General features: G+C 45.4%; 1 protein-coding gene across 1 annotated transcript in view; it reads right to left on the minus strand.

Annotated features, from left to right (window-relative positions):
• Window positions 1-68: 68 nt before the first annotated feature.
• Window positions 69-13,929, minus strand: part of LOC125004111 (voltage-dependent T-type calcium channel subunit alpha-1I-like) — a 44,685-nt gene continuing 30,824 nt past the window's right edge. The window contains exons 23-35 of the mRNA XM_047578494.1: window positions 13,115-13,240; window positions 12,933-13,022; window positions 12,328-12,520; window positions 10,833-10,984; window positions 10,567-10,676; window positions 10,345-10,478; window positions 10,141-10,211; window positions 6,491-6,569; window positions 6,050-6,171; window positions 5,358-5,684; window positions 5,103-5,253; window positions 3,398-3,957; window positions 69-2,526 (exon numbers count right to left, since the gene is read on the minus strand). Coding sequence (XP_047434450.1) covers window positions 1,825-2,526; window positions 3,398-3,957; window positions 5,103-5,253; window positions 5,358-5,684; window positions 6,050-6,171; window positions 6,491-6,569; window positions 10,141-10,211; window positions 10,345-10,478; window positions 10,567-10,676; window positions 10,833-10,984; window positions 12,328-12,520; window positions 12,933-13,022; window positions 13,115-13,240 — 2,817 coding nt within the window. The 3' untranslated portion in view covers window positions 69-1,824. The remainder of the gene's footprint in view (window positions 2,527-3,397; window positions 3,958-5,102; window positions 5,254-5,357; window positions 5,685-6,049; window positions 6,172-6,490; window positions 6,570-10,140; window positions 10,212-10,344; window positions 10,479-10,566; window positions 10,677-10,832; window positions 10,985-12,327; window positions 12,521-12,932; window positions 13,023-13,114; window positions 13,241-13,929) is intronic.

Here is a 13,929-nt window from a genome sequence, read left to right on the forward strand (position 1 = left end):
TAACCCCAAATGTGTTGTTTGGTTCTTTGCTTAGGAACAAAAAAGGACAGAAAGATAACAGAGCCAAATAAAAGTCAGACAGGAAGTGGTTTTTAATCCAGCACTGTCCAATCATGTGAATCATCCGCTGCTCCCGTGAATCTGCAGGAACATTATTTGCCACCATCCAGTTTTATCATCATCACCGTCACTATTATTATCGTCAACATCCTGCAACACTGACATCACCATCATCCGTCCTCGTCATCATCACCATCATCAGCAGCAGCAGGAGCAGGAGCAGATATATTGACATTCAAAAAGAAACGTCGTAGTAGAAATTCACCTCTTTAGTTCTCGTACCATCTCTGCTGTGTTAATAAAATATACTCTCAACCGTTTCTACAAAGTTTTACGCACTGTTTTATCACCTGAATGAGCCCTTCTGCACATCTGCTTCCTCGCTCCGCACCCACAGCGCATAATCTCTTCACACATCAGACAGAGAGACAGAGACAGAGAGACAGAGAGAGGGGCCAGCTCCGGCTTCAGGCAGCAGGGGGCGCTCTGACTCTGCAGAGGTCCGATCACATGCTTCACACTCAGCTGTGTCTGAACTACCTCTACCCTGAGAATACTAAGACGCAGTAAAAGGAAAATGTGAGGGGAGTGAGTGAGTGGAAACTAAGCTGACGGGTATCTGATCGGGAGAAAAGCGAGGTAGAAACTACTGAAGCCCAGGTCACACTACATGACTTTGACTTAAAGGTCCAAGGAGCAGATAGATTTTTCAGGCCGTCGGGGCTGGGTGAATTCAGGCGCCCTTTAAAAACAGCATTTGTAATCTGTTAACGATCAAGCACCATCCAGAGGCAGTTTACTGAAGACGGGTCATAGCTGAAAACAAAAACTCCAAATGTATGATTCTTGATTTTGTTCCACAAGCTGCTGCAAAACGTATATATATTTTAAAGCAATGTGTCTTAAACGCTCCTGTACCATCTACTTATACATGATTATAATTGAAAATTAATCATTTTTAAATGAATTTCTCCATCATAATGTAAGTTAAACACTGAAAATTTCAGATCCTCTTAAATAAAAAAAAGAATTTTACTCAAATAACACTTGAAAATAAACTGGATTTCAACAAAAAAATGTTTCAGCAGCAACTTGATTAATTAATTGATCATTTTCAAGCAAAAACAGAGAAAACATTACACGTTTATGTTCAATCCTCCTGTTTGACGCTTTGCAAAAAGCAAACGAAAAAAGCAATTTTTCCTTTATTTAAGACTTTTGTTTGAAGGTGTCGCCTTATAGACCTAAGAATGAACTGGTGATTATTAAAAAGAAAAACTACTCAGCAAATAAAATGATTATTAAAGGTGCTTATGTACAATAGCAGATCTGCTCTCTCGTCAGACTAATACTGTATTCTGACCTAGGCTTGAGGTGCAAGGAGGAGGTGGAGGAGGAGGAGGAGGAGGACAGCAAGCATGGGGGAAGGTTAGTGTTTGAGTAAATATAGCCGCAAAGTGACTACTATGTCTGAACTAAAGCTAAGACTATGACAGAAGAAAAGTAAACTTCTTCTTGTTGTGTGCATCTTGTGTGCAAAATAGCACAAAGGGGTTTAAGTCTTTGAACGCATACACACTCACACACACAGCTCTGACTGAGTTCTGCTCACACACCTTTGCGAAAAAAAAAAAAAACTTGAACAAGAAGACAGGTGGGCCAGGAAACAGGGGTGCTTCCTGGTTCGGTCTCTGATGTGCCTCCGCAGCACATTTGTTTCCACTCTGAGGAATAACCAATCCCATCTCAGGTCCTTTTTTTTTTTTACTCATCCACAGAACTTCCCTCCGGTTGATTAGGAGAGACGGTTGTGGCGTCGAACGACAGAGTCCGCCTCCTCAGCTCAGCGCTGCTGTCCGTCAGCTGGCTCGCCATAGTGACAGGCTCCTCCCCCGGCGGCGGGCTCATCCTCTGCTTCTTGTTTTTGCATGAATCCGGGGACACCGACTGGCTGAGGCGGCCCCTATGCTCCCCCGGACTGGGGCTGAGGTGTCTGCTTTTGTTCGTGGAGCCGCTGGGGGGAGGCTGCGCGTGTGAGACCGAACTGTTAATGTGGCTGACTTCCTCGTCGGCGTCGTCTGACTGGGGCGCCGGGTCGGACGCGGGCCCGAGAAGCGGGCTCGCCCCCCTGGAGCCGCAGAGCGGAGCCGACAGCGTGGATTCGCCGCCGGGGACCTTCAAACTGGACAGGCTCTGCGGGCTGACAGGCCCTTTTTCAACATCTGTCTCTGGCTGCGAGTCACAGCTGGTCTGCTCAGGTACGCGTTCTTGTGGAGTGGTTTCGCTGTGGCTCCGGCTGTGGCTCCTGCACGAGATGACCCTCTGGGGGTGGTTGTATTTCAGCGTGTGCACGCTGGACGAGCGCTGGCGTGGTGCCGTGGAGGAGGGTGCGGGGACGGCGAGGCGGGGCTCCGCCAGGTCGTCGGCCGAACCGCTCTGATCCAGAGAGTCGCTGCGCACGGCCTCCTGCACACAACACACACACATGCACTCGTTACAAACACGAACAGAAACCCTCTCTGCAGAGGGGGGCGGTTTTTCGAGAATATATTATCAATTCTGCGGTTTTTGATTGCTGTAATCACAGCTTCCGAGCTTTGTGTCTAAAATCAAGTCCCTTCCCAGAGCAACTTCACTTGTAAAACACTGGAGACAGAAAAACATTTAAAAAGGCAGTCGTCGTCTCACACAAAGAAACATTTAATACGTGGCCCAAGCAGTGTGAGTTGCTGAGTCATGTAAAGAGGGTATTTTCTTAGAGCTACATATAATGGCAAGAATTTTCCCTCTCGACAATCACATAGAGGGAATATGTAATTCTACAGGGACTGTAATCGTATAAGAGACGGACGTGATCTGATTAACTGCTAAAGGCTCATAATATCTATCTATAATAACTATAGAGATTAAACTCCCCTACGTTTAGGAACGGACTGCCTGGCTACAAGGAATTAGAGCAACTAAGATCATTTTCCATGTACATATTATTATAGTGTTGAAGAATTTAAAGCCACCTCCAGAATTTTTTTTAAAATATAATGATCTCTCTTAGGAGCTTAGAGCTAATTTACACCCAGTCGCTTTGCCTTTCAGCCTGAATTCTCGCAGACCTTGCCGTTGCCTTTTTCATGTGTGTTTTTGCTGCGACCGGAGACATTGAGTTTGAGTTTGATTCATTATAACGTTGTATGAAAATCAATAACCTGGCTCTCTGTAATCAATCAATTCTGTTGTCTGCTTTAAATACGTGCTTAAACAGTTTGCTTTGGATTAAACGTTGCTGTGGGTCAGCGCGCATACGTGATTGGATGTTGACAACAAAGGGGACGAAACACACCTGTCTCCGTAACTGTCTGTTTGCCGAGCGGAAGGATGTCGGTCTCTTCATGACCGAACTGTCCGGGACGTAGGAGGGACTCAGCTTGTTCCTGTCCAAACCGTCTTCGGGACTGAGCCAGCACGAAGACCGTCTGCTGGAGCTGTGCGTGGGACTCAGGCGGAGCGACGGGTGTCTGTCTATGCTGTGGCTGGACATGAGCTTCGGCCTGTCCGCGCTGTAATCTGGGCTCAGCCTGTATCCGTCCATGCTGTGAGCAGAGCTGAGTCTGTGTCTGCCGATCCGCCGGGCTGGGCTCGACCCGTACTCGTCTATGCTGTGGGCCGAGTTCAGCCTGTGCCTGTTTATTCTGTGGGCCGGACTTAACCTGTATCCTTCTAGGCTGTCGGCCGGGCTGAGTCTGTGCGGGGAGTGTCTGTCGATGCTCTGAGAGGTGCTGAGGCAGATCATTGGCCTCGAGCTGCGTCCAGAGCCCAGTGAAGCGTGGCTGATGGTGGGCAGCGCTCCTGGAACCTGCAGCAGAGACCCAGCGCCACTGGAGCCCAGAGACGACATGGAGCCTGCATAAAACCATAGACACAAAAAAAAAATTCTGTATTTCCAAAATAAAAGGGAGTGTCTAAATAGATACAATAGATTTACATTAATATTCAACATATAGTTCAGATGGGTCTAACTAGTCCACGGGCTCACACTTAATTAAACTGTTATCTCAACAGATATGGATCCTACCACAGGGAACTCGTTATGTCTTTCTAAAAGTCGTAGTCTCTGTTGAGTGTTTGCAGTGCTCCTGCAGGGCCTTAGCCTGGAAGTCAGAGAAACGTTTCTGCCCAAAACTGCTCTGTGGCAGGAAGCTGGTTTGGCACGGCTCCATCTGGAACTGACTATGCTCCAGCGAAGGTCTGTCGGGTCAGTCAAATCACTTGGGCAGGGTTTATGCTGATAATATGCTGATGTATCGGTGACACAGTCATAAGACCTCATCCGAGCACGAGGGAGCGGAATTTATTCACAATAAAATTGCTCTGATAAGTTGCAGGGCGATCACATCACATGCTGAGGTATGTTTTTTTTTTTTCGTCTGTATCGACTGAATCCACCCCATAATAAAAACCAAATGGTGTGTCATCAGACTCTGATGAGAATTAAATCTGAACAGGCCAGCAGCGCCCCAGGCTTCCACTGTCCAAAAACTGTTCATAAATGACTGTTGCGCTGGGTAAGATGCTCTTTTTGATCAGTCTCATATACAACACTTCTGGACCAAATGTGTATTTACCAGAAAACAGATCCTAACAAGCACACTCTTGTATTATGTATTTTTCTTCATGACATTTGCTCAAACTCTACCGGCGGCGGCACATTCCACTTTTTTCTTTTTCTAACAAAGGAAAACACTTGATTTTACCACATACAAAGTGAAGGAAGTTGGAAAGCATGACATTGACAAACATGTTCATGGCATTTACTGGCACCACTGTTCAGTAATTAAGTTTTATTTCACGTCATCAGTCTGTTCTTATTATACGTAAATTATCAAGAATAGCTAGCTATAAAGAAGGTTTATTTCTCTGTACATTACTTCCTGTTTATGCATTTTACGACATTTCACTTTTCTAGTTTGAAAAGAATCTATAAGCACAGAAGCAATAATCATATTAGAGTAAAAAAAAATTTAATTGGCGATAAACATCCACATTACCTGAGTAGCTGTGACCAGTGAAGGCCTCGTGGCCAATGGGAGGATAAGGGGAGCATCTGAGTGGCTGGGGGTAGCTGTCGCTGGGGAGAGACAGCATGCGTCCCATGCTCAGCAGGTTGCCGTGGGAACGCTCCTCATTCTCAACTTGCACCTGCCACACGAGATCGCCACCGCTGTCACTGTCACTGTCACTGTCACCTCCACTCTCTTCCCTCTCCACACATGCAGAAACATGAACACGCGCGTGTCTGTTACCTGGGCAGGTGCGTCCACGCTCAGCTCCAGGTCTCCGCCCGCAGACGCCGCACTGAGGCGTCGGTCGGCCTCCTCCCTCTCCTTCCGCTCCTCCCTCTCCTTCCGCTCCTCCCTCTCCTTCTGCTCCTCCCTCTCCTTCCTCTCCTCCATCTCCTCGAGCTGCGCCTCCTTGTTGCTCTCCTCCAGGTGCTTCATCAGAACGGCCACCACCACGTTGACCAGCACAAACTGAGCCGTTAAGACGAAGGTCACGAAGTAAACTGGGGAGATCAAGGGCAGGTAGGTGAGGCAGTGGCGGTCCTGCGGGCGGCAGTCGCGCAGTGTGTCCTGGACGAAGAGGGGAAAAGGGACAGAATATAGATTATGAAGCAATTATGCAAACTGCTGAGAGATAAAGGGATTAAGGTGAGCTATTAAGTTTGCGCTTCCTCTCTCTTCCAACAGGGGGAGATGTTGAGCCGAGAGGGGAAGGACCTTGAGCTTGTCACAGAAGAGCACTCTCCTAACCCTCCTAATGTCAGCAGCTCTTAGTCTGTCATAAAAACAGTGATCTGCTCTCTGCTTAATGCAGCGGCTGTCTCATAACCGATGCTCCGAGACGCGCAAGTGCGCGCAGACACAAACATGCACCCTGTCATCTATCCATATTTTTAAACACTCCCACAGAGCAGGAGGAGAGAAAGAGGAACAACCTTCATAATCCCATTCCAGTTGTCCCCGGTGGACACCCTGAAGAGTGTGAGGAAAGCCATGCCGAAGTTGTCAAAGGTAGCATGGCGGCTAAGGCCCTCGCACGGATTCTCCTCCGAGCACTCTGTGAAAGAGGACGAAAGGGGCGTTAGAGGCGGCAATGGTGTCGTGAGAGGAAGACATGGGGGGAGAGAAGAAAGAGAACTGCAGATTAGAGCACTGATTAGAACACTGATTCTAAATTGACATAATTAATGTAGGTAACTCAACAATATTTATTCTTGTTACGTAATCCACACGAATCTCAGCTGAGGTGCCCACACACACACACACACGCACACACACACACACACATCTGCACATCGGTAGCGATTCACACGCATGCACACACAATCGCGTGCTCGCACACTCTGGCGTGTCCACGCACGCACGCACACACTAACCCAGTTTTCCAAAGAGCTCAACTCCCAGAGCTGCATAGATGAAGAACAGCAACATGAAGAGCAGACCCAGATTCCCCACCTAGACAGACACATTACACGCAACACACAGATATATACAGTGTATGATACACAGAAAAAAAAATAATAGACATGTACAGTTTACAGTACATCCAGAGAGACGCAAACAGATAGAGAGAGTGCATCGACGGGGACTGCTAAGGCTTACTGCGCCGATGTTTACTACTTCTTAAAATCTGACAAAAGCCATCATGATACCTGAAGTAGAATAATAACTCAGTTTGTAGTTGGAAAAACAAAGGTGACACTTTTATAGCCTGGATCCAGTCCTGATGAATGCCTTGTTTATTCTACTTCCAGAGCCATTCACAGAGACTCGCCTTCCCTCGTGGTACTAGGTAACAACGCGTCTAATTAGATAATGGATAAACCCACTGATGAAGTGCAGGGGAGGAAAAGCACTCGGACACTGCGGCAGAGACCTTGATCTCTTGCAGCGACGTGTCACTTTAAAGATGATGTCAGGTTTGCAGAAAGTGGAAGTGGTTTTGAAATAACCTGCTCCGGTTTGGAAGGCAACATTATAACGGATATAATTTAGCCGGAGGTCAAAAGTACAACCGCACATCAAACAATTTATAAATGTCTATTTGCCGTGCATACCGATGCATGAGCTCCCTTAATGTACGCCATCGTCCCCCCCCTCCATTTATTGTAGGTGTCCCCAGAGAGCTCACTCTGACTGCAGCTGTGATAGATCCTCCCCCATGTGTTACCGTCCGCACCGTACTCGAACCAGAATAACCTGCTTCTCTGCAAAAATGTTATGCCGCTGTTTATATCAATATCATATAAGGTGCACAGTAAAGACTGAAGGATAAAAGATATTATAGATGTATGGATGGTGAGAGTGCACGTAAACTTAGGCTGGTCATCGGACAGTTATTTATCTGCTCTGTTTTATAAGAAATATTTCATTACGTAAAATCCAGAGTGTCCTTTACCATCCTCTGTCATATAATAGCGACAGACATGACTTAAAAATACTGGGCATGCAACACGAGGTTGTTTCTTACTTGCTGCAACGCACTGTTACGTACAGAGAAATGAAAATATGGAACTGTTTGACACCAGTCGTAAACAATGTATGCATGTGCTAATTTCACTTAACAACCCTTAATCCGAATCATTTCTGATTACATGGTCATCAATGGGAAATTTTCTCGCACACGTCTCTGCAGTTTTAGTTGATTCACCACTATTTACCATCACTTCTGAGCTGTAATGAATGGTTTACAGACTACATTTAGATCGATAAATACCTTTTGTTATTGGTAGTTTAATTGTTGTTGATTCATGTTTTATTGTTATTGTTATTATTATTTAGTTAGTTGTGTTTTTTATTTGCTTGTTTTTTTGTCTTGGTGATGTAATGTTGACTTGTGTGGACCCCAGGAAGAGTAGTTGTTGCATTTGGTAGTGACTAATGGGGATCCAAATAAATACATAAAAATAAAATGGTTTCTCCATTGGGGCGTGTTTCTACCACCTTCAGTCACATTGTTGTTAGTGTCATTGTCCTAGACATCTCGCTTTCATGTGCTGAACACAGTCTATTCAACATACACTAACATGCTGGGTCCAGGGGCTCTCAGTTAGCCAGTGATCAACAAATTCATACCAAATAGTAATAAGTCAGTAGTGTCTGGATGCACTGAGCACGCTTTCCACGGAGAGACAACTAATCAGGATCACACTTGATCATTTTTCCACCTTGAAAGAGAAACAATTTCAAAATAAGTGAGTAATGTAATTTCAAAAAGTGAGTTATGTGATTGCACTTACTGTATAAAAAAAAAAAAAAATGATTGCATAACATCCTAGGTCCAGACTAAAAAGCAGTGAGGTTGATAATGTGCAATTAATTAAAAGACTTCCAAGTGCAATGGCTGCACTGTTTTAATTCACTGCACATTATCAACCAGTACCACTGCTCTTTATTCTGGATTTGCTGCAACTAATATAAAATGTGACAAAGTGAATCAGATGACTGTGGAGAGTCAAATTGTTTTTCATTAATACTGTATGAAGTAGTTACCTTTACACCCGAAGCTGCTGAACTGATAAATGCAAAACAGCAAAAACAATGAACGGCAAAAACAATGAACGGCAAAAACAATGAACGGCAAAAAACAATGAACGGCAAAAACAATGTCCGCCTGCTGTTAATTTACCCACTGAACAGGTCACCTTAGACATTAGTGCAACAATTACGCCCTCTGAGATATTTGGCAGCGGCCACTAGTGGCATTAAGTGTGTTTTTGGCGCCACGTCAACATGTGAGATTTGGCTGAAAAGGCTGCGTTCACTCGAAGACATTGTTTGCAGAGACTGTCGAAAAACTTCATAATCTGTGTTTTATGAAGTAAAAAGTGACCTTTACATTTAAATCAGCTCCGCTTTGAGTCTAAGTGAATGTTTGTGCTTAATCAGTGACTCCGATTAAGTGTTGAAGATGTTGTGTTGGAGAGAGAAAGATAATGGCGTGGAGCCTCAGTGAAGCTCGCAGCTCTCTGAACCTGTTCTCAGACCAAACGATGCTTTGGCTTAAATGCTAATGACGACACATTAACATGCTCATTAATACAACGCTGAGTGAGTGATATCTCAAGGTAACATCTAATGTAATCGTGATGCTAATGTAGCATGTTATTAAGTTAGAAGTGGATGAATTGAATCCTGTGAGTTTCGCACGTACAGTGGCTTTGGTCATAAAAATGGTCAAAGGTCAAGTTTTGACCGGACGGTGGTTGTTGGATGAAAAGCAGTCGCGCAAATCATTACAATTCATCCGAACGTCTATAACAAATATCACAGCGATTCATCTGATGCTCTGTGGAAACATTTTAATCAATACTACAAACATCAAGCCTAGCCGCTGCACAGGATGAATCATAGAGAGTCAAGTTCATTTCTTTAGGACTATCGCAAAATGTTGTCACAATCGATCCAATAGTTTTTGAGATATTTGAGTGTGGACGTGAGTGCTGAACTAACTTTGGAGGCGAGCCACTGACGTTTCCACTTACGTTTCCATCTCAGCAGAAATCCTTGGTTGTGAATGTCACGTTAAAATATTGAATAGTATTACAGGCACGGCTCTGGCCAATCGCATAAATGCGAAAAGTTTATACCTAGTGGAGTATTTATTTGTATGTAGCGCGCCCGCCTCACAAGAGAAAACACTGCTGCGTGGTGTCTTTGTGTGTGATGAACTTTCAAACCGGACACTCTGGTTCTTGTTACATCCCTTCAGTCGCAAAACAAACACAGCATAGCAACACGAATGTTTGCAACGGGGATTTATCAGCTGCAATGATGCATTTAAGGATCAGCAATTAGTCTTTAGCTAAATACTGTGTGAGGACGTCGTCATGTTTGCCGGTTTAATGGTTTAACGCCGGCTCGCGGAATCACGGGCGTCGGTAAATCACGAGGGAGACAGTCGACGCCCGGCCTCGTAAATTGCTAAATAAAACAAGCTGCCTCCTGCATTTCATCAGGTCTGGACACCAGGCAAGCAGTTTAACAAGACATGTTTTATTTCACAGCGTCAGGGGCGGCCTCTTACCTGAGGCAGCGCTTGCATCACCGTGTCCAACAGAGCTCTCATGCCCGTAGCCATCTTCAACAGCTTCAGCACTGAAAACACGGGGACTTGTCAGCTCTCATCAGCCACATATCATTTCGTCCATGTGTGTTTTTGTGTCACCGTGTGTGTGTGTGTGTGTGTGTGTGTGTGTGTGTGTGTGTGTGTGTGTGTGTGTGTGCGTACCTCGCGTTATCCTCAGGACCCGCATGATGCGAATAATGGTGGGGTTGATGGGGAGGGAAGCATTCAGGTCTATTTCCTCCAGCGTGATGCCCATAATGGACAACAGCACAATGGCGAGGTCCAGCTGGTTCCATCTAAACACACCAACGAGTTTCAGTTTCTCCGTGAAGGAGGCTGCACGTCCGTGAGTGTCACGGTGTGAGGGTGTGAGAGCGTGAATACCTCTCTTTGAAAAAGCGGCGCAGGCCAAAGGCGATGAGTTTGAGAATGGCCTCGATGACAAAAACCACTGTGAAGACGTAATTGCAGTACTTCAGAATCTCCTCGAAGTACTGCAGGACACGCACACACAACCAAACACACACACACACACACACACACACACACAGAGAGGGAGAAAGAGAGACACTGTGGCTGTACTGTACCATCCCATACCGCCTCATTACTATGGTTCTAGGACAGGTGGCTGAAGGCGTTGCCATGGTTACCTTAGGCTGGTTGTAGTGCTCCATGCTCATGGTGATGAGGTTTGTGAAGATGATGATGGTGATGAAGAGATCCAGGTAGCTGCTGGTGCACACGGTGTGGATGGTTCGACGCAGCGGGGAGTACTCGGCGTAATATGGCTTCTCCAGGGCCCCTGCGTCGCACACACACACACACACACGGACAGCGCACACACACACACACGCACATGAATGCAGCCGTTAAAATGCTTCTGAAAGAAAAAATATGATCGGCTATGAAGTCACTGATGAAGTATGTGCCAAGTGGCTCTCTGTGCTGTGTGCGTGCATGTGTGTGTGTGTGTGCGTGTAGCCTAAAAGTGCCTTCTCAGGATTTCAGTCCTATCCATCACGCAAACGCACGCACACCGTGGCACCTCAAGGTGTCTTTGGGAAGGAACCCTTGCCGTCTGTTGCCAGACAGTTAACTGACTAAGAGGAAAGCACTACTAGAGATTACACTGCAGAGAGACAGAGAGAGAGAGAGAGAGGGGCGGGTGACACTGAACTGAGAGAGAGAAAATACAGTGTGGGTGTAGTCATGTTGAATGTGTATCTGAGCATGATAGTGGCAGATAGTATGCATGTGCTCATCCAATATAGATGGAGCGCAGAGGCTGTGCATGTGTTAGTATAATATGACCTTCATAGTACATTATAGACTGTGTTATATTTAACAAAAAGCCAAAACTATGTGGACGTACGTGTCTGCCTGGAAATGTCCTACGTGGTTTCAGAGCCACTTTTAACACAATAATGCCTAAAATATAGTCTCTCTGGAAGAAATTTGAGACAGGACCTTAACTCTGCCCAACACATAATGTGGATTCAGCATCAGAGCAAGAGTTTGCTCTTCTTTCTTTCAGTTAGTTCTGAAGCAGCCGTGATTCAACTGTTTTTCTAAGAGGTTTAGTCGCTGTTATGTGCACACAGTCCTCTCTTTATTTTGTGTCTCCACGTCCTGAATAGAGAAAATGAGCAGAACGAAATCCGTAGCGTTCCCCGTTCTGCTTCAGAGGAGAAGTGGCACGAATAAACACAAAAATCTATCATTTTGCTGGATTTCAGAGTGAAATAACTAATGAGGAAATCATTAAATAATAACGTAAAGTGCACAAATACAAGTGTTAGCGGATTTCACGCTAAGATACAAACTGTGCCGACGCTAACGGAGAGAAAAGAGCCACGCATAAACTGTACGGCGCCTGTCCTGGGTTCATTGAACACGGGGACACTAGTTAGAATGGAAGCCAATCATCCCTGACTCTGAGAATAATACTCCCGAGGCTGAAGGCAGCAGGCAGCATCCATTTTCTTTTTTTTTTTGGATGACCTTCCTAGAAGAGTGCAGGCTGTTCTGTGAGAATATTAATGGAAGAGGTTGCGCTTGCGTTTAGCTAATGCATATGGTTGCGACGTTCACGTGCCCATAAACTTCTGAACGCCCCTCCGTCCCCCGTCCCTAACGGCTTCTCACTTCTCCGCCTCTTCTCCAGCCGCTTCTGCCGCTTCTCCTCCCTTATCCGGGCCTCCTCCTCCTCCTGCTGCTGTCGACACTTGTGGAAGTTCTCCACCACCACGCCCACAAACATGTTGAGCACAAAGAAGCTGACGATGAGGAGGAAGGAGATGAAGAACAGCAGCATCCAGGGATTGTTGTTTCTTATGGGCTGCGGGAACAGAGAGTGCAAGAAGAGAAGGGGAGGGAGGTGGCGTGGGGATACAAAGGGAAATTGTGACGAAAGATTTTGAGAGGGGTGGAGGGGGGGAGGTTGGAGAGGGGGAGGGCATAAACAAGAAGACAATGTAAGTCCTGAGTCAGCAGAGAAACTGCCAGCGCTGTCAACTCACATCTATTTATCCATCTGCCTTTCTTCTTACACCTCCCCATCTCTCTGCCGAAATATTCTCTCTCTCATTCAAACAAACAAGATCAAATGTGCCGGAGACTGACACAAAACAGAACAGATACAATATAAACAGGCTGAAAGATTTGTGTGCCGAGCGCTCGAGCGTTCATTCTTCGCCGCTCGCACTCTTCTTTCATCCACAGTGTGTTGCTCCGTGTGTGTGTCTCTTCACCTGCTGGTCCACTCCGACAGCGTCCAGGCCGTCATACATGATGCTGACCCAGCCGTCTTTACACGACAGCACAAAGAGTGACATGAGCGCCTGGGGAGACGGGGACACATAAATCAGCCGCACGCCAGCAATCAGTTTGTAAGAGGAGGTGTCGGTACAAGGCGCGTGGGCGGGTGACAAACCTGTCCCAGGTTGTCAAAGTTGTATTTCCGTCGAACCCAGAGGTAGCCCGCCTCCAGGCACTGGGTTTTATTGGTGATGTTACTCACATTGAGCCCCTCGCAGTGGAAGAATTTGCCCTTAAACAGCTGCACAAGTACAGGACAGATGTGTGAACAGCATTAAAACACAAGACGGCACCAAGGCAAGAAAAAAAAGAGATATGGTAATTTAGTCTTTAAGCACTTACAGGCCTGTTACTACCATCTGGTCTTTCTTACAGTAGACTCTATATTTTTTTTTTCTTTTTGAGACCTCTCAGATTTTTGTATTTCTTTTTGTTTTGGTGTATAAGAGTATAACGGTAGAGATTGACAGTATGAGACATTTATCAAAACACATGTATCATTACTTGTATAACAAAACTGAGATAAAGTAAAATGCATTACATTAACATAAGAGTACACCACATGGGAACAATCGTCAGTGTCATACATACATTCATCCTACAGGTTACTTTAATATTACAGATTATCTACCTTAAGGGGATGCATTCACGCTGCAGACTAATCAGTTCAAATCTATCTTTAAGGGACCCCATCCCTGACTCTTCAAACATCTGTTCATAACACGTTAATCGTATTAACTGGGCTTGTTACTTGGTTTTAGTTAATCAGACAACTGCCCGAAATAAATAAATAAATAAATAAATAACTGAATTAATTAATGAAATAACATAAAAATCTAGGTGAAAATCCCATTTAAAAAAAAAATACCCTCTCAGCGCAATCCCCCTGTAAAACCACAGTTTTTTTTAATTACTTCCAGGGACTTTGCC

This window comes from Mugil cephalus, chromosome 2 (genome assembly GCF_022458985.1).
Source record: "Mugil cephalus isolate CIBA_MC_2020 chromosome 2, CIBA_Mcephalus_1.1, whole genome shotgun sequence".
NCBI lineage: Eukaryota > Metazoa > Chordata > Actinopteri > Mugiliformes > Mugilidae > Mugil > Mugil cephalus.